The 24,246-nt window shown below is 43.2% G+C and overlaps 1 protein-coding gene across 4 annotated transcripts in view; it reads right to left on the bottom strand.

Moving 5' to 3' along the window:
• CPEB2 (cytoplasmic polyadenylation element binding protein 2) overlaps positions 1-6,471 on the bottom strand; it is a 54,533-nt gene extending 48,062 nt beyond the window's left edge. The window contains exons 1-2 of one of the 4 annotated variants that reach the window (XM_064711805.1): positions 4,057-6,471; positions 1,374-3,550 (exon numbers count right to left, since the gene is read on the bottom strand). In XM_064711805.1, coding sequence (XP_064567875.1) covers positions 1,374-2,552 — 1,179 coding nt within the window. In that variant the 5' untranslated portion in view covers positions 2,553-3,550; positions 4,057-6,471. Of the gene's footprint in view, positions 1-1,373; positions 3,551-4,056 lie in introns of those variants that run through there. The other 3 variants (XM_064711806.1, XM_064711803.1, XM_064711804.1) reach the window with 3 other exon arrangements.
• Positions 6,472-24,246: the final 17,775 nt, after the last annotated feature.

Genomic DNA, 24,246 nt, shown 5'->3' with positions numbered 1-24,246 from the left:
CATCTCCACCACCCTCACCCCCAGAAAACAAACAAAAAAACCCACTAAAGCCATTCTTGGTCAAGTGATCAGGAAAACATCCTATTCTATATAATTATAGATAATTACGTTGTAAAACTTGAATACTTGCGTTGGAATTTTGGGAGAGGCAGGCACTCTATTGTGAAACAAACCTTCAGAGATAATGCCAAATGTTAACAAGCCTCTAATATTGCCAGCTATGCTGTCATGGCACTGTTTAAGTATACCCACAACTTGTGAGAGAAAATTCCTGTACACCTCACTGTTGGAGAATTGCTTGGAATTTGTTTGAAGAAGGTTATTATAAATGTTAAGGACAACCAGCTCCTAATCATAATGCATCGTAATGAATTCCTCAACAGGCACGCAATGTGAGACTCCAGTTCTGATACAAATGAATCTCTACTGATTAAAACTGACTGGATTTAATACTAGAATGAAAAAAAAAAATTAAGATGAGGCCTATGTAACTTTACCTTTTCATAAATAAGCAAATTATTGAAGTAAAACGGGCTTCTAGTGCAACAGCTGGTAATATTAACACGGATTTGCTTCTCACTGATTTCTTATAATATTCTGTTTCAGGAAGAAATGTAAACTTCCATTTCAACAAGGGATTGTTAAACCCCTCGAATAAAACCGGCTACAGAACTTGAAACACTGCGCTGTCCTCACTCAAGCAATGTCACTCAAAAGCCCTGGAAAGGCAGCACGGTGTCAACTTTCGCATGTGACCCTGCTCTGGGCGACCCGCGCCCGTCCGCCCGAGGGCCGGCCCGCGCCTGGGCAAGGGGCTGCCGGAGGGCGGCGCCGGCCGGAGCTGTCACACGCATTGTTCGGGGACACCGCGCCCGCCAAGGGCGACTCGGGGGGACAAGGGGGGTGTTTTCACGGCGGAACTCCCAGACACCAACAGAAGCGGTTGGGCTCTGTTTTTTTTAAAGCGCAAACCCTCTTTTCTCGTTCCGAGTAAAACCCCGGCGTCCCTCAGGAGGCGACGGCGTACCAAGGAGGGCAAGAAGAGCACTCCGGCACCTGCCACCCGGAACGGGCGGGGAGAGCGGCCGGCAGTGGGGCGGCTGCTGTCCACAGACCCCTCCGGGCCGACCCCTCCGGCCGCCCGGCGCCGCACCGGGCAGGGGGCGCAGGTGCCCTCCCTCCCGCCGGGCCGGCCCCGCCCTGCCGCCGCGGTCCCGCCGGGCTGTCACCGCCGCGCAGCCTCGCCCGGCGACGGCGAGAGCGGAGCCGCCCGGCTCCCGCAGCCGGCCGACCGAGGGCAGCGGAGCCTCCGTCCCTTCCCCGCGTCCCCCTTCCCCGCCCCGGGGCTCCCCGCCGCGGCCGCCGCCCGGTACCTGGTGATGGTTGTAGGAGTTTCTCTGCTGCAGGAAGGCGGCGGCGGCGGCCGCCGCCTGGTGTTGGTGCTGGAGCTGGGGGCTCACAGGGGATCTCCGGTTCTGCTGTTGCTGCTGCTGCTGCTGCTGAGGTAAATTCATCTGCGGCGGCGGCGGGGGGGCGGCGGCCGAGAAGGGGCTGCTGAAGGGCCCGGCGCAGGGGTTGTGAGGAGACACCGGCGAGAAGCTCTGGAAGAAAGCGGGGTTGATCGATGACGGGATCCCCGGGTAGAAGCTGGTCTCGGACTCCGGGCTCGGGGGTGGCATCGCGCTGATTTGCCCGCCGCCGCCGCTGGAGACCGGAGGCTGCTGCGTCTGCTGCGGAGGCGGCGACGAGGTCTGCACCGACCAGGGGGTGCCGAAGCCGGGCAGCGGCGGAGGAGGAGGGGAAGCCGCCGAGGAGGAGCCGCCCCCGCTCTGGTGATGGGGGCTGGGGATCTCCGGGCTCTGCAGGCTGCTGAAGCCAGAGCCGAGCCCGCCGGGCAGGAGGTTCCCGGGGCTGCCCAGTAAGTGGCTGTTCGGGGGGGACTCCATGGGGGGCAGCTTGGCTCTCGCCTGCAGATGAGGAGACGAAGGCGGATTCACGCAGGAGGCGGCGGCCACCCCCACATTGGGGTCCGCGGGCGCCGATCCCCCCGGGCAGGAAGGGGCGAGCCGCTCTAAACCCCCCCTGTCCGCGCCGCCCTGGTGCTCGGCGGGGCCGACGGGCCGGTGGTGCGAGTGATCCCCCGTCCGCGGCGGCTCCGGGGGCTGAGCGCTGAGGAGCTGGAGCTGCTGCTGTTGCCTGTGCTCCTGCTGCTGGTACTTGTCAGTGGGGTGGCTGAACTGCTGCTGCTGCTGCTGAGGGGGGTGGTGATGATAGTCTGGGGGGTGGTGGTTATTCAGGGGGTGGCTGCTGCCGAGCTGGGCTGGGCTGCTGAGCGGCTGCTTAAACTCTTTCCTCTTCTGGCTCAGCTGAGGAGGCGGCGGCTGTGGTTGCTGCGCTTGCTGCTTGTTTAAATCCTGGTGGGGGCTGAGACAGGGTTTAAAGTCAGAGGAGGGGTGGCCGAGAGGGGGGTGTCCCGACGCGGGGCTGCTGCCCAGCCTCTCGCAGCCTGGCTGCTGCTGCTGTGTCACCCCCAAGAGCAGCTCATCCTGCATGTTTTGATGATGCGCAGCAGCGACGGCTGAGGGGAAACAGGGAGGGCAGCGGCGACCCGGCTGCCGGACGAACCGGCTACAGCGGGCGGCCAGGGGCAGGAGGAATGAGGCGAGGCGGCTGCGGCCGCTCCGGGGAGGGGAAAGACCCGGCGGTGGCAGGGGCTGAGGTGGCCGTCTGCCGGAGCTCCCCTGACACCGGCTCGGCGCAGAGGTGAACCCCCACCTCGGCACACTAAAGAGACAAAGATAATTAATAATCTTTGTGGCGAAGTGTTGGGGGGCGGGGGTAGAGTTTAAACACCCGCCTATCGCAAACCACTATGTAAGCCCAAAATAGCTTGTTTATAGAATAAAGCTCTCTTCTTTCCCATCAACGCCACTGTACTGCTTTAAAAATATTGCAGTTTTTTGATACAAGCCCATTTTATCGGAGATTTCTCCTTCCTTTTCGTTTACTGGGAACCCCGGTAAGGCGGCCCTTCCCGCCTGCAGTCGCACCCACAGGGATCCACTAGATCAGGAATTCGCCCGGACAGGTCACTGCCCCCGGACAGAAACTCCTCCGTCCGACCCCCCCAGCCGCCACACCGCACCGCAGGGGGACAGCGGGGCATTCCCGGGCCTGGCACTGGCGGGGAGGGAAGGATAGGAGGCCGCCGGTACCTCCACAGGGCAGGCGACCCGGTCTCCTCAGCGAGGCCCCGGCCGCCCCCGCCCCGCTGCCGGCTTGGAGCCGCCGCGGCGCCCTTAAGAGCGCCGGAACATCCGTCACACTGACGTCACGGGCACCGCCCCAGCCCGGCGGACCCTGGTAATGAGCCTGCGGGCCTGCCCCACCATGAATAATGCATCAGGCCGGGAGGCCGCCCCCCTGGCGCCGACGGGCCGGGTGGGTGCTACCACTTCAGCCAGAGGGAGGTGCCAGCTGTGTGGGCCGCTTGGGCACGGAAGGTTCTCGTTGGGCTTTGGCGACCTTTCTATCATCAAGCGAAAAACACCTGAAATAAAGAGATTTTATTTCGTTTTGCGGCAGCGATCGGCTTTTATCCCAACAGACTGGGCAGGGGCAGCCGTGACGCCGCTTTCTCCTGCCGCCCGAGATCCCGTCAGGCGCTCAATGGGGGCGGGCGCGAGGGGGATCGCTCCGCCCCTTCGCCTCGCGCGCCGCTCATTTGCATTGACGCACGACCGCGCGCCACGGGCGGGGCGGGGCGGGGGGTGGAGCGCGAGCGCGGCGGCACGAGACGGGCCGGGTGTCAAAGCCCCGCCCAACCCCCGGCCGGCCCCGCTCCCCCGAGCGCGGATGCAGGGTGCGGAATTGTCCTTGTCCCCGTGGGATGGGGGTGGAGGATTGTCCCTGTCCCCGTGGGATCGGGGTGGGGGATTGTCCCTGGCCCCTGTGGGATCGAGGTGCGCCATGTGCCCGTGTCCCTCTGCGATCGGGGCGCGCCGTGTGCCCCTCTGGGATCGAGGTGCGGGACTGTCGCTATCCCTATCTCTGTACCTGTGCCGTGCGGCGCTGCAGCGTCCAGAGCCCCCGCGAAACGTGTGCTCGTCACCCCTTGCTCGCCACACACACGGGCACAAACCTTGTTTGTTGGGCACCTCGGAAACGCACGGGAGCTCGGGCGGAACCCGTGCTGGGGTGTGGTGGCGCGGGGTGGTGGCTTCTGAGGTATTCCAGTATCAAAGGTGGGGTTTTACCCTTTCCGTACAGTGGAAACACAGTTCTTGGCAGCTGTTCAATGCAAACAAATAAACTGTTTGGCAAGTACGGATGTAACGTTGATGTCAATGTATATGTCCCTGAAAAGACTAAAACCAGCGGCCTCTCTTTGTGCTCTGGGAAGGCTGTAGCTCAGCAGTGAGAGAATTCATACAGGGCTCTTGAATGTGTGAGTACTTGGGGAAAGTGTCATTATGTGCTTGACCTGTTGAACTTTTCTCCAGGCATCTGTCCATGCCCACTATCAGTGACTGGATAGCTGCATTCCTCCTGCCCCATGGACCTTTGGTCTGACCCAGTGTAACAATTATTTTTTCTTAAGTCTGAATATATTTTCTATATGCATATAAAACATAGAAGGGGAAAAAATTAAGTATTTCCAGTCATCTCTGATGTTGTGGGAACGTGTGGATATATATTGGAGAATCCATACTATCCTGCAGGGTTATTATGTAAATGCATTTGCAGCATTGAAGAATAATTGATACGTGTTTATCTTTGCTGTATTATGGCACGGCACTCCAGAATTACTTGTTATGTTGGTATTTGTTTCAAGAACTTGGCAGTCTTACGAGGGCTAAAAAATCCAGAGAGCAGACCAAGGCCTTAGGGATGGTCGCATGCTGAGTAAATGTTGGAGACCAAGGAGTGAATTGCTTCACAGCCCAGTTCTCATAAGCATTAGTTTGGTGAGCTGCAGAACTGGTGGCATCTGGCTTTCCTTTGTGTTCCTGTTATACACCTGACATTGAGTTGTGTGCAAGCCTGAACAGAAGTTGTCCTCTACCTGGGGCGTTCTCAGGCAATGTCTAACAACACTGGAAGCAGTGCTGCACTGCACTCTCCTATAACCAGCTGCCTATTTCTGCAAAATGTGTAGGAACTTGTTCAATTGAGGGGTTTTTTTTTTGTAACCTTCAGCTTCCGGTCCCTCACCTTTAAATCAAGCCTGAATTCTAGCAATTCTTCCTTCAAAACAGATGTCTTGGCATATGCAAGTATTTTCTAAATGGATTAAAAGAAGAGTGCTCACATCCTTCACAACAGCTAATTTCTGGCATGGTAGCCACTCACCCCAATTGCGTGTGTTTGTTAAGTCAACTTTCACGGAGTGAGGATCATCTATTTATAACCATGTGAAAAGTAAGTGTCCACTCTGCATTAGCTGCCTAATGTTCCACAAACACAAGACAGGTGCTATCAAAGGATGATTCATCCCCTAACAAAGGTACTTCTAGAGAGAGAAACCTGATCTCTGTTGGTTATGAGGAAAGGTTTTGGCTGTCTTGCTGCAGAATCCAGTAGGTCTTTGGTGGTCCCTGGTCTTGTGGCACACACCTTGACTCTAATACAAGCAAGAACAGTTGTACCAAATCAAACCAAGCATTTTGCAGGGTCTTCTGCCTCAGATACCAAACTCCTTGTTGTGTGCTGAGGCCACAAGCTCTGGCTTCTCCTCTGCCAAGGTAAGTCTCTTACCTGGCACCTTGGTGCCATCAGGAAGTGCTGAGTCCTGTGCTTGGCAGTTTGTTTTCTCTCTCCAGTCTCTTGGTTTTGGACAATTTGGCCTTTACACTCTCTTGCATTAATTTTTTTCTCTCCTTTGTAATCCCTTGATTCCTTCCTGCTTTCTTTTATCCTAGCTTTTCTAGGGAAGGCTTGAGAGCTTTTTTTGGATTAGACTGGTTAGAAGGTAATATTGTCTGAAAATAAATGCCTAAACAAATGTGTAAGAACAAGCTAAACACATGTTATGCTTCCTTCAGGTACCTCACCTATTTACTACACAGGAACTCCTGAAATTGTGTTGTCATCATATTTCAAAGCTCCCATACCTTCTCAGTGATTTCTCATGGGCAGCTCCTCACAGCACTGACTCCTTCTTCTTCCCAGCACAGACAACAACAACTCCAACTCTCTTCACAGCAGAGCCAGCTGACTCCACTTCATGACACAACCAACAAACTCCATCACTTCTCACCCAACTAACCCACTCTTTTGTAGCACTTGTCTTCTTATTGGACACAGCTGTGGCCTATTAAGGGCAGGCCTGTTCCTAATCTTTGGTGATTGGTACAGCTGCAACTCCTCAGGTGTGAGACTACCTCCGGCACTATATTCTTACATTCTATCCCTCCACAAAATTTGCCTTTCCAGACCTTAGGGTGCACTGAGAGTCTTGGACTCCATGTTCCCTGCTGGTTACCGAAGAGAGACTGCCTGAAGAGGGGAGCATGCTGGCAGAGCCATGCCTCACCTGAGTGACTTGAAGAATGCAAGAGAGTCACGGAGCTGGGATGAGTTCCTTAGACTAGACAACAAACATTACAAATGCCAAGCCATATGCAATATCACTACACACAATATGTAAATTGAAAAAAACAGATGTTGCAAAGCAAGCTGTCAGTATGGCAGAACCAAATATACATAAGTTATTGTTTTTGCAGCCATTAATCAACCTGCTTCTGTATATTCATTCCAACAAATGTGCCAGACGTTGACTTTACCTGGGAGGCCCGTGGTAGAGGTGGGGTTGACAGCTCTCCTGGATTTGTTGGGGCCTGAAAGACAACAGATCATATTGTCTGGTGTTCTGCATCATGCAGTGGGTGTTAAATTTTGTGTGGTGAGTTTAACCAGCAATGCTATAATGGAGTAGAAAGTATAAGGACAAATCACATTAACCTATGTAAAATAACTATAACTGCATAAAGACAAAATAAACTCTAAGGGTTACAGAGCAGCTCCTCTGGCTGCCATTTGGGTGACATGAAAGGGATCATCAAGGTAGTGGTTTTGCCCCTGAGTGGTTATCATCTCTTCTAGAAATTGCCATGCACAGCTTAAGTTCTTTCCTTTTATAAACCCAGGAGAATTGCATCTTCTATTGGCCAGTGTTAGGAACAGGATATTATTGTATGAGAAAGGATTTTGGCTCACTGTTCTTTTTTTTTTTTTTTTTTTTTATTGAACAATAAAACCTTTAGTGGTCATAAGAATGGGATTGTACTGAGATGCTGTGCGCTTCAGAGTGGTGTGTGGGTTTAGCTCCTTTAAAAAGGTCTGTCTTCTTTTGTGGGGTAGGATCCACACTTTGTAATGCTCACATATCACTTAACAAGTGTTAAAGTTTTTGTGAACACACCAGAAGTCATTAAACTTAGACATGGTATGTTGACTTGATATGTACACAGAGCTACTTCAGCACTTCCTCGTTTTATAAATGGATACACACACTAGAATATCAGGAGCCTAATGTATACAAAACAAAATAGCTCTGACCAGTGGTAGAATCTGCTTTTTCTCTCCTATTAGCTAGTTGGAAAATCACATGCCTCTGATTTTGAATATGGGCTGCAATTAGATATGCACATTAGAAGTATCTTTGCTTTCATTCCAATACTAAACACAGCTTTTTTGATTTTTTTTTTGCATGTTAAAGTTAAAAGTAAGTGTTACAGATAGTATTGACTTCAAAAAATCTTTTGTGGATTGGCTCAGCATAGTAGACTCATCGCCTGCTTGCAATGCAACAAGTTGTTCTTTCCACAGCCCACAATATTTATAGGCCTTTCACCATTTGCAATGATTTACTACTGCATTTGACCTCTTTTCCAAGGCTCTACAGCCACCAAAAAAAAAAAAAAGTCTGTTTCTTGTTTTCTCTTGCTGCTTCACCATTCCTTCTTGTTTTACACCCTTTTCCTAGGGTCTCTGTTAGCCCTCTCTCTTTAGGCAGCTGTCTGTCCTGCGGTGCTTGCAGGGGTTCTGCTGAAGATCTGCTCCATCTTCCCTGGGATCAGGCAGTTTCGGGAAGCACACACTCTGCTGTCCTGTGGCCTGTGACATGTGCCTGCTTTGTTGCTCAGCCTAAAGTGTGACATGGGCTTGCATATGCATTCCAGGAACAGCACATTGTTCTAACTGGTAACAAAATACACGATTCACATGCTTTTGCTAGAGCTGCTTCCTCTTAACCCTAAAGCTGACTTTTTGCTAATGATATTTTCCTCCCATGGAAACATGGTAAACAGTCTGGGACTGCAGGTTATTCATATAGAAAAGCAGATGATGAGGTTTGACATTTCACAGGAAAAAGAGGTCTGAAGATTTATAACAATGTGCTTCATTCACTGTTCTGTTCTTGATTTTTTAAAAGTCTGAAAATAATAGTCATGTACCCTTAGGAAGGAGGTAGAGAAGTCTTTTTCAGCAGTGAACAGACTGTTGAGTTACAGTAGCTTACCTTTTCTCCTGGTTCTTTTTCTTATTAAAAAAAATTAATTACCCAGCTATAACAAAACTGGGTAAAAAAACCCTTTCTTAGATCACTGTGTGTTGAAATGAAATTAAAAGCAGTGGGGAAAATTAATACCAGTGATTGAAATAGTTTGCTTTGTTCTCTTATTCCTGCCCTCATGTTATGTTTTGGTTTGTTTGATTTTATGGTTAAAAATCACATAAGATGGGCAGCTTTCTTGCTTTATTCAAAGTCTGACTTCCATCATAAAAGCCTGCTAAACTTGAAGGATATAGTTTCTGGTCACAAGAATGCAAAGCAGTGATCTACTCTGTTTTTTCTCCTTTATGCCCTGGAGTTTAACTGGCACTAGACTAATATTCTCTTGCTTGCTAGTGGCAGTTTCTGTTTCTTTTTTGTTTTGGATCTTTTTGGTAGTGGAAGTCATTAGACTTTCTCCCGAGAGAATCACTGCCAAAGTAAACAAACATCTTCATGAAAGGAAAATAATGTCTAGAGTATTCAGAATTCCATGTTTTACAGACGAGTATTTGTGGCAACCAACTAGTGAATTAAAGTGAATTAAATCCTGTTTCTAGTTTGCTACTTTTGCTGTGCTAATTGAATGTGGCAATTTCTGCTAGCTTCTCAGTTCTGCAGTGCAAGTACTGGATGCTAATTATAATTCAGGATGAAGAAAAATATGAGATGAAACTGGGTTTAGAAAAAGGCTTTTATTTTTTATTTTTTATTGTTGGGAATTGGATAGTGCATGTAAACCTCCAAGGAATTGCTGTTGTCTCTAAAATGTTCTGCATGTGGTTGGCAAGAACAACAGGGAGAGAGGAAAGTTCAGCTAAAAAATTCATAAAGGCTGTCTGGTGGAATGCATTACAGTCATCTGTATACCTCTGTGCTCTTACCCCTCTGAACTGATAATTTTTAGCTGAGATGAAACGTTCTGATGCAGGAGGCTGGCAGATTTGCAGCATAGATTGTTTGAAGGTTTAAATACTGTGACTATGTCAGCTTACTGTAAGTCTGTAGATATAATATAACCTGGAGTTGCTGAAAAGTGATAAAATGGCTCATGTGAACAGCCAAATAAACCTGTGAAGAGCTTATTTTGTGTACTGCAGAATTCTGCACTCTTTCTCTGTCTTTCTGCAGAATAGCAATGATTCACCAGTGGAGCAGAGACACTTCAAATTTGTTGACAAAGAGACCATATCTAGTTCTTTGTTTAGGCAGTGGCTTTCACAAAGGGCACCAGTGCTAACTGGGAACTGCTGCCAACACCATCATATGTTTCTTGACAAATGCAAAGTGTTCAAAAAGTTGGCACTACAAAATAGAGATACTGTCAATCGTAGTTTAATTTTCAAAATGGCTTTTAAGCTTTTAAAGCCTGTGTTGTTGCTGGTGCACTTGCATATCAGATAACGCTTTTGACAGCCCTTATAATATGGCTGGTTAATCTGGTCACATTACTAGAACATAACCAAAATTCTGTGAGTGCTAAGATTTCACTGCTGGCTTTTGCTGTGTGCTGTGAGCAGAAGATGGGTTTGTGCAGCAGTGTGTGCTACTGTGGCCAGAACACAGTATTTTCTCATCTCCTTTGCTGTGCGCTGTGCAGATGCAGCTGCCACTATTTACCAAACATGAAGGTGTTGTTCACAGCTCTGTGAGTAAGCTTGGGTTCTGCTTTACAGAATGCAGGAGGCACCTCTACTAATTGCACAAATGTTCAGCCTGTATTTATGTACCTGAATGTTGTGGTGTAGGAGGCAAATTGAAATGTTAAGGTATTATTTCAGTGATCATTGGCTAGTTCTCCAGAAGCGCATGGAACTGGATTATGCTAGGAATAACTGTGTGGTGCTTCCAGTGATAGAGTAATCTGCTCTGCAGGGTGAAATACTCTAGTGTAACTGCATGGAGAAGACGAGGTAGGAGACCCAAGGAAACTCTGGACATTTTTGGGCCAGGAGGCTTTGAAGTAGCATGGAGTCCTCTAGGTAGCCCTGATCTGAGATGCAGCCGGAGGAAGCAAGTGTGTGTCTGTGGCTCCTCGGGCTGCCCCCCTGGAGGAGTGCACAGATCGTGGAGCTTCTGAAACAGGAGTATATGCACCTCAGCAGGCAATTTAAAAAGTGCTTTCAGTTGCTACAAGAAAATTTGTTAAAGCTTACTTATTAAACTCAAAAAAGTAATAGAGGAACAGGTTCCCCTTCTGAACCACAGCATCTGTGTTGTACGAAAACCAAAGGCAACCTATCTAATTTATATGTAAAAATACATTCTCTTGTACTTGACCTTATTTTCTCTTTTAGTGTAAGATGGATGCTCACTGATTTTACACTACCACCCACTGTTTCAGTAAATTTATTTTCAACAGATTCTGCAAGAAATTTGCTGGTTTAATTAATATGGAATTATCTCAGAAATTACTAGTGCAGACTCTTCAGATTTACCATAGAACTAAAATTAGTCAGTCTAGAGCTGAAGAAGCACAGATTAAAATGAAAAAATACATTCACCATATAATTGTAAGTAATTATGACGATATATCCAGTAGTCAAGGTGGGGTCAACAGCTCTGGGCCAGCAACAGGGATATCAGAATTTAGCTAGTCAGGAGCCACCAGCCTGCTTGAGGGGTAGGATGATCTCGTTCCCATTTGCTGAGGGCATGCAGCATCTTTTAGGAAATGCTCCATCATTGATGGCTGGAATGATGAGACTTGTCCAGTGGTGAGGCTGCACCCCTGGGAGGGAAAAGGGGCAGGCCTGGATGCAGTGCAGAGTTGGACTCAGCTCTGCCATACAGCAAATGGAGCTCTCTCAACACTTGGCTGGTTTTAGTCACGTCCCAGCTGCCTTCCTCCCCCTCCCTCCCAGCTTTTTGTTTGTTTTTTAACCTACTAACTTATATTAACATATATATATAACTTCATAACTGAGTTATGAACAGTGCAGAGTGACTCTACTGAAGCTTTCACTTATTTTCCTGTGGGTCTCCCCCCTCCTTCTAAATATGCCTAGCTCTAGCTGGGACTCAGAAACAAGAAATCCTGAGTTCTCCCATAAAAATTTACATGCCTGATCTGATGATGAATTGTAAATCAATGTTAAGCTTCATGACTTTTGAACGTTCATGCAATTATGATACAAAGACATCGAAAAGCAATATGCTAATTTTGCCCCATATATTTTGGTTTCTAAAGGTCATATTATCCACATGATTGTTTCTTAATGCTCATGTATAACATTGTTAATAATTGTAAAGAACAGAAATCAAATAAAAAAATCTTTGCCAAGAAACTATGCAAAGCTAAATGTATTAGAATATTAATGTTAAAATATTTTAGAAGTCCATTAACTATAAAAAAATAATTGAAACCTAGAAAATTTAGGGAAAATATTGCACTTCAATAAAATGAAACATATTAAAAAAGAAAACACACAGTTAAATGCCATCCAGACAACCTTAATTTACTTCTATAATGAGAACCTGAGGGAAATGTGGAGTTAAATTTAGGTTGTTTCAGTAGATTCTATTATTTTAACCCTTTATGCCCATATAGAAAAGAATTATGATTGTTTGGATCCCTTAACCATCAACTCCTGTATTTTCATATGTTTAGTTTCTGGTAAGTTTTATCTATCCAAGTACTGGAAGTACTTTCTAACCACATAGCTGCAAGGTGAAGGAACTAATGAAAGAGCAGAATTGTTGCCTTCATCTTTTCCACAGAGAGTACAAAACCTACTGTAATTTTGTCATTTATTCTCTCATTATGGCACTGAGAGCTCAGATCCATTTTTATGCAATGGCACAAAACAGTTTGCTGCTTTAATATATATCTTACAGAAGCTGAGGAACATCTATGCCACAAATCAATTGTACCCATGATATTAAGAGGGAAGATGACATAGATCTTTAAAAATTCCCAAACCTTGGCAAATGACCTTGAGTAACTGTGATATCATTTCGGGTCAGTGTGCTTTGACTGGTGGTCAGTCAAAATGCATCATCCAAAGAACCTTTGTATTCACAGTTGTAATTTTTTTTGTGTGTGTGTTCATGCTTATATAGCAGGTTGTAGCTAAAGAGCAGAAAACCTCATAAAATTTCTACATTAGGAAATGAAAGGTCTTTTCCTTTCTGTCGTTCCTCCCGAATAACATTTCATTTTTTCAACATTGAAAGGTCGTCTTTATTAGAGGAAATTTACCAGAGACTAGAGTGGTATAATTATGCCTTGTGGATGCTTTTTAATCTTGCATGAATGCCTGTAGAATTCAAGTGTCCACATGGAGAGTTATACCATCAGAACTATAGGGGTGTAATTATGCTGGTGAATTCTGTAGTGAGACAAATGCTTTATGAAAAGGAATTTTATTTTGGCTCTTTACTTTTAAGCTTTTTCATGTTCTGAACTAAAAGGAGGTGATCAAATCAATGAAAATAATGAAAATTCAATGGTTACCAAGGGCTGGGGAAATTGGAAAGTAATAAATATATACATTTCCTCATAACACTCATGTGCATTTTGGTTCTTATTCTCTTGCCAGTGTTTGAGTTTGTGAATGGTTTAGTGAAAGGTTAATAAACAAGCCTTGTTCTTTGCTGAACCTCATAAACTAATATATGTAATAGCTAAACACTGGTAGAATATTAGAGATTCTTAGCTCCCATAAAAAGCAGCTGGGGCTTCAGGCAAATAGGACACTGGAGAATTAGCTGATTATGTTTTAGTCCCTGTAGGACCTCAGCAGTTAACACTGATCAAATCAGCCATTGAGTTGCTATAGATGAATTTTCATATGTCCCAGTTAAATTTTAGTTCCTAAATATGTGAGTCCTAGGACAGTAGTCAACATGCTCTCTACAAAAGTAGCCCATTTACATGAAAATAACTTTTGGTAGGTCAATAAGGGTGTAGTAACACTAATAATTATTTACAAAATGTCCTTAGAGTAAATTACAAGCATGTCTCAGTGTAATTGCTACATAGACTTTAAGAGAAGAAGAGCTCAGTCATTTTGGTGATGTAATCCAGTCCAGCCTTAGCACTGGCCACAGAGCATTGCACTGTATGCCTTGCTTCAAGACCAAGGTGAACTTCATTAGAAAAATGTCGTGGTCATATTTAAAGAGTTCAGAGAACAAAGAGTCCATACCAACACTCTGTGCATGTGAAGTGTTTTATTTGTGGTCTGAATTCAGCTTTGACTTAACTTGTTCAATCTTTGCTGGGTTAAAAAAGCCTTTAGTGCTGGACAGTATTCAATGAAAATACTTAAAGGCTGGGATCAAGGCATCTCCACCCTTTTTAGTTGTTAAGCAAATCTCATTGAGGCACTTTAGTTTCTAACCGTAAGGCAAGATTTCTGTATCACCAGTTTTTCTTGTAGCTTCTTTCAAGTTTTCAGACATCTTTTTTAAGTAAGGACATCAGTGTTGTCAGCAGTGGTATTACTAATGAGAGAATTACAGCCAGAGCTGAACAAAAGCATGCTCTCCTTGCTGTTTTTGAAACATGGACAAGATTTTGTTTTTCATATTTCTCATCACAAGCCTTTTATGAGAGACACTTTGTAAGGGCCTCCATTGAATAATATGTTTTTCAAGGAAAGCTTATTAGAAGGAGACAGCAAGGTGATACCTTGCTGTGATAACCAGAATATTTGGGTTTGCCCTGGGTAGTGTTGCACACATTGGTAGTGCTTCTCTCTTTCTTCATATTCCTTTTTTTCCTGCTATTATTTATTTTAGAGTTGAGAAAACAGCCTTCAGTCTTGTAAATCCTGTTTACTTTTTTTTTCAACATGTTTAACCAATATTTTCATCATTAATGAAGCATACATCTGTCATTTTAAGTAAAGCAGTTTACAAGGAAGCATGGCTGTGCCATTTTCTTTATTTCCTATTTTTCACCTGTAGAATTTCCAGTTTTTTTATCAAAGCATATCCCTGTATGTTCACCCAATATATTCACCCAAGGTAAATGAGTAGAATTAGCCCAAAAAAATCTTTCCTGTGAGCTGACTGTTGAAACATTGCAAATAGAAGATGAGTCTGGTTCTGGTTACCAGTAGAACTCTGTTATTTATTAATTCATGTAGAATAGAGGTCTTTGCATGGTGTCATGAAATGGTTTAAGTGTTCTAGAAAGATACAAGTATGTGGTTTTGCATTTTTTCCGCATCACTCTGCAGATGTTTCAGGCCTGCTGTGCAAGCACACTGAAACATAATATTTAAATTTCCTTTTAGATAGCAATGGTTTCCAGTCCTGAACTGTTCTCTCCAGAGCAGGCAGTGTGCTACTCATAGTAGAGCCTTAGCTAGACTATCCGAGCAACTTTTTTGCTGTTCTGAAAGTAGTGAGATCAATTTTATTGTGGTTGTGTGGATTTGTGGAAGAGGCAGAGCACTGCAGACATGCTTAGAAAAGGGAGCAAGGAAACCCATCAGCCTCTGGTCTGCTTGCAGAATGACCCTGAGAAAGAGGTGATTGTACCTGTGAGCATGGAATCTGTGTCCTGCCATTTGCTTCCTACTGTGTTCAGTCAAACAGCTTGTAATAGATATGGTTTGTACATAAATAGGACTGCATTGAATAAATGCCAACCAACAGTTCAAGGTGCAACATACAAGACATCAAAAATCAGCAAATTGTTTGTGGATTTACTGACCAAGTTTATAGAGGTATCTTAGAAAGCCCTCAGTGAAGGTGAATGGAGACAGAAGACAGTGATGAAATTTAACTAAACCTACACAGCACGTCTGTTTTTCTGTCTGGAGTTCTAACTGAAAATTATATATTTCTAGGATCACTGAGTATTTTTGTTTGCTTTGTGTTTTCTAGTCAGAAGAAAACTTTGGTAGTTACGGGATAATATAGAAAAACCTGAGGTGGAAGGGAGCTCTGGAGATTATCTGCCCTAGGCTCCTGTTGAAAGCAGGACCCTAGATAAAATAATCTGGTGCCTGTCAAGGCCGATGAGTTCCCCGCTTCTCTGGGTAACCTGCTCAAAGTTCAGTTGCTCTCACGGTGAAGGATTTAGTCTTAAACAGAAATGGGCTTCCCCTGAGGCAGCCTGTTGCCTTTGGCACTGGGCATCTTGCTGAAAAGAATCTCTGTCATCCTTGTAACAACAATTTAAGTGTTAGAAAATCGTTTTCAACCCTCAATTGTCCCTTCTTCACACAGAACCAGCCTGATTATTTCAAGATTTCTTCATCTGTCAAGCTCTCCAGTCTTCTGATCAGCTTGACAGCCCTCTGCTATCTCCAATATTTTAGTATGTCGTTTTAGCTAAAAGGACCAAGACTGGACACAATATTCCAGGTGTGGCCTAGTAAGTGCTGTGAAGAATGGAATTGCTGTGTCCTCTTGGTTTGCTGGCTGCAGACATACTGAGGAAGTCTACAACCCCATCTGCTTTCATTCCTGCAAGAGCATCAGGCTGGCTTCTGTTCAGCTTGTGGTCTCTTTGCCCTCAATAATACTATTTACTTTTTGACTACATATAATGAAAACAAGGAACAGAAATTCACAAAGCTTCTGGAAGAAAAGGATTTTACCCTAAAGCCCAATGACTTCAGCCTTCACCTCCAGTATGGGAGAGTTGATTCTAGTTCTTTCCTTCTTTTGGAGAGCTGGACCTGTGCGAACCCTGAGCTGTGCCCTCAGGAGGAGGCTGTAACAAGCCACAGCATATTCTAGAGTTCCTTCAAACTCACATAGTGCCGCAATGGTACTTGTGTTTAATATACTTCTGATGTTTCTTAGACTAGGGGCTACAGGTGTGATACCTCCCTGGGGTTCTCCTCTCCTCTCCTCTCCTCTCCTCTCCTCTCCTCTCCTCTCCTCTCCTCTCCTCTCCTCTCCTCTCCTCTCCTCTCCTCTCCTCTCCTCTCCTCTCCTCTCCTCTCCTCTCCTCTCCTCTCCTCTCCTCTCCTCTCCTCTCCTCTCCTCTCCTCTCCTCTCCTCTCCTCTCCTCTCCTCTCCTCTCCTCTCCTCTCCTCTCCTCTCCTCTCCTCTCCTCTCCTCTCCTCTCCTCTCCTCCCTTCCCGGAGCTTCCTCTTCTCTCTTTTCTCTTCATTCTCTAATGAAAAAGTCCAGAGAAACTCCCCAAAAGTTGAAAACAAAATGTGCTTGCCCAGCTCCAGTGTGATCCTTATGACATACAAGGTCTTTATGTTTGGTTTCTTTCCTTTGATGTGAATGAACTTGCCTGGAGTGAAGTGATTAGTCATGACTTGAATGGCTCCATCTTGGTGGTGTCGGTGAGTAAGTGGAGCTACCCAAATTAATTTTTTTTTTTAGAAAGGTACTTACCTTAATGCTTTCAGTATTAAAAATGGTGGAATTGGGGCCTTTTTATTATTTTTTGTATCTCATATAACTTCATCTATACAATATAGTAACTTGTGATGGGACAAGGAATCTGTTTTGTTTTAGAGGAGCCCGGAAATATCTAAAAGTATTTTCAAGTACCACCAGTTTTTTTTTAAAAAAAGCAGCTTGCGTATAATGTTTGATGTACTGGGTAATAAAACCTGGATCAATATTCATTGCTACTCTTATTTGATTTTGCAATCCAAGTACCAGAATAAAAAAAATCTACCAAAAACAAATCAACCAAAAAAAACCCCAACAAAAACAGCCATCAAACAAACCACTGGCATTTTACTTGCACAATACAAATTGTTCAGTTGAGCTCTCCACAATGCATTTTACTTGCAGATTTCAAAGGATGAAAAAGAAAAGATAACTTTAATTAATATATTAAAGGGGAGTAATATTTCTATATTACCTTTTAAAGATATTTTCAATGCCCCAGAAATTTTAAATGAGGGTAATTGATTTGGAATTTTAAAGTAAAATGAAAATGGCACACATTTTGTGTCCATTACACTAACAGCAAAGCAGACTTTAGACTGGTGGGCATTTATTACAAGTACATGGACAGATTCTGATGCAATGAAGAGGATCACTTTCTAGGATTTGTTCACAATGTCTGAGGAGAAGATGTATTGCCATCAGTAAATCCAGAATGAGAACCACTTCTAAACAACATTAGGAATAATCTAATCTCAGGAAAATCTCAAGGAAATTGTAATATGGAAATATCTGCATCAAGCATGAAATGAATCTGTGTTGGACTTTGTGATGCACCAAGCAGTGTTGGCTGTGGATAGCCAAAAACTCTCAGATACTGCAGAATCTCTACTTTGTGGAAACAAAGGTTTTGCACCAGGCAGAATTATGTGAAACATAAAATCGACCAGTTCATCAGAACAATTTGTTTCCCTAACCGAGTGCTAAAAGGAGAAGCTTTAATAGAAAGTGTGACTTCTCAAGGAAATCCTGCTGGGTATTCTAAAGGCTATGCTTTAATGAGCAGATGAGTAAGTTACCTTGGAGAGGAAAGCTAGCCCAGTAAAGAAGGCACAAAGGTGATAATTAAACAAGAAATCAATGTTAAGTATGGAAAAGAGGGGCATAACTGAGAATGAAAATTGAATCTACACAAAGTAAATGATATTTTGGAGAAGATAAAGGTAATAAGGAATTATTACTGGCCAGTAGAGCTTAAGACAATAAGAAGACATTACCAATGTATTAGGAACAAAAGAACACCTAAATAAAGTATAGATTCCAGTCTTGCAGGAACAAACCAGAAAAGAACCAATGGCTGGAAATCAAAGCTTGAAAAATTCAATCACTATAAAGATGCAGTGAGGGTGATTACATGTAGAAATAATTTCCCAGTGTAGGTAGGTGGTAAGTTTGCCATTGCTAGGAATTTAATCCAATTGGATACACTTTAATCTGAGTCTGGGAACAAGCTTGGCAGCATCTCTGTGGATGGCAGCGGAGGTCATTTGTTCTGTGCAATCTTTACATCTGTGAATTTGTATTTGTGTTTTGTCACTCCCTTTTTTTATATACTGTTAAAGAAAATGGAGAGCGTTCATTGACCACAACATTTTCTCATACTCAGCTCTGCTTTAAGATAATGACTAAAAAACCTCAGTCTTACACTTCTGGGCAACAGCTGGCTGCCTGCAGAAGGAGAGATGCTGATTCTCTAGGTTAATTCTGGATTTTTTTTTATTTCATTTTTCTCCAAAGCCTAGGGGGCAGACATGGCTGGTTGTAAAACCTTGGAGAGACTGGGCTGCTTCTCTGCAGGGAAGTCCTCTCTTTCATATAGCTGATATCTTCTGTCTGGCTGGGGGATCAGACAGTTTCAGGGTAGCAAGGGCTTTGAGCTCTTTTTTCTTTCTTGTTCATTATGACATCTAGGCATATCTGAGATCATAATTATGATCATTTGGGCATATCTGATATAAACAACTCAATATCATTACTGGGGTCTGTGAGAGAGGCATCAGTCTTTTTTGGAGTTCTTATTAGCCTAATTTCTTAAAGATAGATTTTTGTTTTGTTTTGTCTTTTTTGGGGGTTTTGTTTGGGGCTTTTTGCATAATCCAGCTCACTGCGATAAGGAATGGTAAACAGGTGAACCATTATACCACACACAAAACAGCAGGTTGTCTGTTCTGGTTTAAATCCTGAATTATCACTTACTCTTGCTGCAGTAAGCGTTTTAGGTTACAAATACTGTACCTTTTTCAAAAAGGGCTGCTGCCAGTCAGGATGCTTGATGGAGTTGCAGAGCTGCCACTCAGGCTTGGGAGTGCTGCTTTGCTGGCTGCTGTGTGCAGCAGCTAACAAAGGGTGTGTTGTGCTTGCAGCAGCTTTTATTCCGAGTCTAGCTTCCCTTCTTCAGCACTGCTTTTGTTTAAAAACCTACTCCTCCAAAGCAAAATTAAGAAACTTTACCAACATTGCACTATCAGAGAGGGAGGATACAACAGATTTGGTTATTGTTTTGGTTCTGTTGAATTGCAAAGGGCAGTGGGTGGAAAGGAGATGTCAGGAGATGCTGGAAGCCAAGCTACATATCATCATCTTCTAAGAGGCAAACAGGTCTGCCAGGGTTCTGCCTGGTTGCTGTGCTGGCAGGTGTCTCTGCTCTTAAACTGCTCTGTTACATGCATGTGAAAGTACTCCTGTGCTTCAAAAATATCCTCCTTTCCATTCAGGAAGCTGTCAACAGGCACCTATTATCATCCTGCAAAGCTGTGAAAATAGACCTGCTGTTTCATCAGCAGGTTTTCTTCTTAAGCATGTGAAGAAAAGGCAGCGTCCCTCTGATATGAGCCCTTATGTATTCTTTTTGTGTGTGCATATGGGGGTCACCTTTTCAGGTGCTGCTTGTTGTGTGCAAGTGGAGCTGGCACTTGTGGAAATAAACACATTGGCTTGTTGCATAATCACCCTACCTGTGATAAACCATCTATTGTATGATTTATCATATGTCATTTTGCATCACGTGTAACATTAGCTTATGACACAAAAGTGTTTGATTGTGAGCTTATCCTGTTCCCATTGTCTCCCAGGTGGCTGAGTACCTATCTATAGCTCTTTATGCCTCAGTAGGGGTTTGTATGTAGGAGCTGCAAGGAAAGGTAAGTCCAGCTGGAAAATTGGAGATAGGTGGATTGAGAGAACTGAAGGGAAAACCCAACAGAACCAGATCATTCCCTGAATGGCAGAAGTAAACAGAACTGGTTTGCTCTGGCTTTGTCTCTTTGGGGTGCAAGACATTTGTGTTTGTCCCACTGAAGTGCCCTCTTCCATGGTACTTTCCAATCTCTCTGTGTCCTCATAGTGAGATGTCTCACTTAACCCTAGCTCCTCTTCATTCCATGGCTTTTAGCTACCATTGCTTGGTCTAACAAGTGGGAATGACACAGCAGATACTGTTCTGGAGGTGCATTTATGCAAGGTGGCCAACCTGTACGTGTCCAGCATGGTCAGCAGCTGCTACCAGATGAACTTCATCAACTGCTCCTCATCTTTGCTGGCAGCAAAATTAATGAATTTGGGAGCTGCCTTCCATGATGTGCTGAATTTTGCACAGGTCTGTTGTAAGATTTTCCTACTTAAAAATGACTACACTGTTCAATTCACTTGAAGCTGAACAAACATGACAGAGAGACGGTGTGATGCACGCAAGCTTCATTTTCTCACGAAGCCAAGCTAAAAAAAAAAACCAAATCTGCCTAGGAAAATTTTCAGCCAACATTTGAGAAGCTTGCCATTAATTATCAAAATGAAGAAGCAGAGTGTGCTAACACAGCGTTGATTCAAACTATCAGAATCAATTTCTCAAAAAATAAATGTGCTGAAAATAATACATACAACACACTAGGCTTGTACACTGCCTGGTTATTCCTATTTAGTTTCTGCATCTGGCCTTGTTATAACAGCCTCCAACCCTAAAAATCACCTTCCCTTTCCCCAAACTCAAGAGGATAAACAGAATTTAGAAGGACCATTTTCTTCCTTAGGTGTCAGAAAACCTTTGTCTTTTAAGGTTGTTTATTCAAAGTGAGTAAATTGAACTAGGTCAGCTTGAATTATGGTGATGTTCTTCAGAGTGCCTGTGTTCCTGAAGCATCTCTGGAGGACTGCTACTCTGCAAGGTGTCTGCCACCAGCCTGTCCTCTTGGCTGTTGCTGCTCACAGAGCTTTGCACTGTGACAAACATATCTATGCAGGCTGGGCAGAGCAGATTTGGATTCCTTGATGCAAAAAGATGTAGATGCTAAATATGCATTTATTGTATCTGTTTCTATTGTGGTAAAGTCAGTATTTTGAAGGCTTTAAAGTTTCAGGGAATGGATTTATGATTTATTCTGAAAACAGCCTTCTGGTGCTTATTCATTTTCCTTCTGTGTTCCGAAGGCCAGTTGGGAACTATGGCTCTTACAAATCATCCCGTGTATTTTGCTTTAATCCAGGCCTTCCTGCACTTCACTTGGTTGTTGTAAATGCAGTTTATAATTAATACAGAATGTGTTTCTTTTGCTCTGTGACTTAGAAACATTAAAAGACAGCATTCAGTCATAGTTTATGTGTCTGGTGATGCGGACTGGGTTTTTAAAAGAACCCAGAAGAATTAGGCATTCCAATTTCATTAAAATGCTGTGGAAGTGAAGCATATAAGCTCTATTAAAAAGCTCAGCCATTATCTATAGCTCTTGGGGTTTTTTTCCTCCAATTTAATTTGTGCATAAGCCTGCTTTGGGGAGAGAAGTGGACAGGGCTGATTTTGCTCACCTTTCCTTCTCCTTGGTGCTGAGGAACAGCCTTGCCTTAGAGCTTGAGCATGCTGCAGCTCACTGAGCTCTCCCATTTTGAACTGCAGCTTCATGTAGCCACACAGGTACTGATTTTATAATTAAAACCTCATTTTCTGAACCATAAAAATAAATGTAAGTATCTGATCAATAAAACTGTTGATATAAATAGTTTGGTGAATATGATGTTGAAAATAATTTACCCATATATATGTGTCTGTCTATCTATCTGTCTATCTATCTATCTATCTATCTATCTATCTATCTATCTATGACATCCTGGAAATTATTTGTACTTTTTCGCACTCTGAAATTTTCAGGGAGCCAAAGCTGAATTAAAATCCATGCGGAAAATAAAATTGTACTACAGAGTGTTGCTTTTAAATACAATGCAATACGACTAAGTGTTACATGTAATATTCTGTCACATGTCTAAGAGAACACAGAAGTTTCCTTTATATGCAATAATCAGGAAAGTACAAAATGATAACTATAATTAATAGGAAGATGAGAGATCAATAGGATACACAGTCAGGTGAAGAAGAGTAAGTAGGGAGTGAAGTTTGTTCTGCAGTCAGAAGGGAATGCTGCAGCAGTACAGAATATGCAGAATTGCTGCAGGAAGGAGTTAATCATTGTGCCAGCACTGCTCAGCCCCTATTTATTGCAAAAGAGGATTAATGGTTTTCCTGCCTGGTGCTGAAAATAGAAGTCAAATTTCAGTTGTTCTTGAAGGCAGATATAATTAGATTGTGAAACTTGTGGCTTTTGGGTCTAAATAATAGGACAAGAATGACTACCCTAAATCAGAACAGAGTGCAGGCTCTTAACTGTTTCTTAGGGGTGAGAATAGGACGAGCACAGTGATAATTTTCCCATTTTCCAGCTGTGCACAATATACACTCTACTTAAACTGTAGATAAGATGGATCATCTATTTATTATCTCTTGCTGAACCCTTTCTCTACACATTGTTCCAATTATTTATTAAATGCATTTATATTTTTGTTAGCCACAACATTCTTGTAACAATAGACTATACTGTGTGGCTGTGATTATATGGAAAATATTTCTGTTTGATTAAAACTGTGATACTTGGTGCTTGTTAAGTTTTATGGAGGATGAATAGTGAGAAAATGTTTTTTACATACTATCTATGTTAGATTCACTTTTATATACAATTATTTCTTCTTTTTCATCTCCTTTTAAAGTTGAAAAGTACTTTCATCCACCCTCATACAGTTACAACATTGTACTGCTATTCATCCTGATTGTGTAGCATATATCATTACTACCTCTAATAAACCTTTGGACATGGATCATTCAGACTTTGGTGAGGTGTTTGGAATATGGATGCAGTCTGGATTTATACAATGGTGTAATATTTTGTCTTTTCATACTTACAGAATGATTTTGAATTCAGTTTACATTTTCTGTCTGCCTGTAAGCACTGGTCAGATGTTTTCAGAGAGTTCTCAACAAATCTAAGATTCTTGCTGAAGTGAAACTAAATTATTTGTTTGTTATTTGTCCCTGTGTATGTGCAGTTAGGCTTCCCCCCATGTGTATTACTTTGCATGTATTGATATTAAATAATGTCTACATTTTTTGTTGCTGAATCACTCAGTGTTCAGTATAATGACACCTTTTGAGGTATTGACTGTTTTGAGTAATTTGTGTCGTCAGCAAACTTTACCAGCTCATTATCAATTCCCTTTTCCAGATCATTTATGAATATACTGAAAAGAGCAAGTTCTAGTGCAGATATCTGATCACTTCTCTCCCATGGTGAAAACAATTTATTACTATGCTCCAACACATCATTTATCTACTGAGGAATTTTCATCCTTCTGGTAATTTAGTTTCTCTAAGAGCCTTTAGAGAAAGGACTTGTCAAAATATTTTACTTCTGGAAATCCAAGAACACTACAGCAACTGGCATTCAAAAGCTGGCTGACATCTTTGAAGAACTATTAATATCATCATTTTAATCAACTAACAGTAAATTGAAACCCCCAAATTAGGCAACATTTCTCTATTTGCACATACTACATTATTTGTATACTAAGAATATCTCAAGTACTTTAACTGTTAGTACTAAGGTTTCTAGCAGTTAGTGACAATTTCTGCAGAGAAATTATTTACCATGCTGGCAGAAACTCCAGAGCGAAGTGCAGCTTTTCACTGACCCCGAGTGGAGCATGGTTTCTTTGCGATAGAAGTCTTCTATTTATTTTCTGTAAATGACACATGCCTGAAGCAACGGGAAGGGAATGAAAGTTACATTTTATCACAGGAGCATTTGCAGAAAGGTGAACTGTGAGAGTCCCTATTTTTAATGAAGCTTGGCCCAACCATGAGTTCCTAAAAACCTTACCTGCAGGTGCTTAAATTTTTTTTATTAAAAAATTGATATCTGAGCTTTATGAACTTATGATTAAACTTTTAAAATAAATTAAAGGTGAGAGGATTAGATGTGGAATTGGAAATGAAC

The sequence above is a fragment of the Zonotrichia leucophrys genome, chromosome 4 (assembly GCF_028769735.1).
Source record: "Zonotrichia leucophrys gambelii isolate GWCS_2022_RI chromosome 4, RI_Zleu_2.0, whole genome shotgun sequence".
Classification (NCBI taxonomy): domain Eukaryota; kingdom Metazoa; phylum Chordata; class Aves; order Passeriformes; family Passerellidae; genus Zonotrichia; species Zonotrichia leucophrys.
The sequence above is the reverse complement of the archived record's forward strand: the minus strand, read 5'-3'. Positions and strand labels throughout refer to the sequence as shown.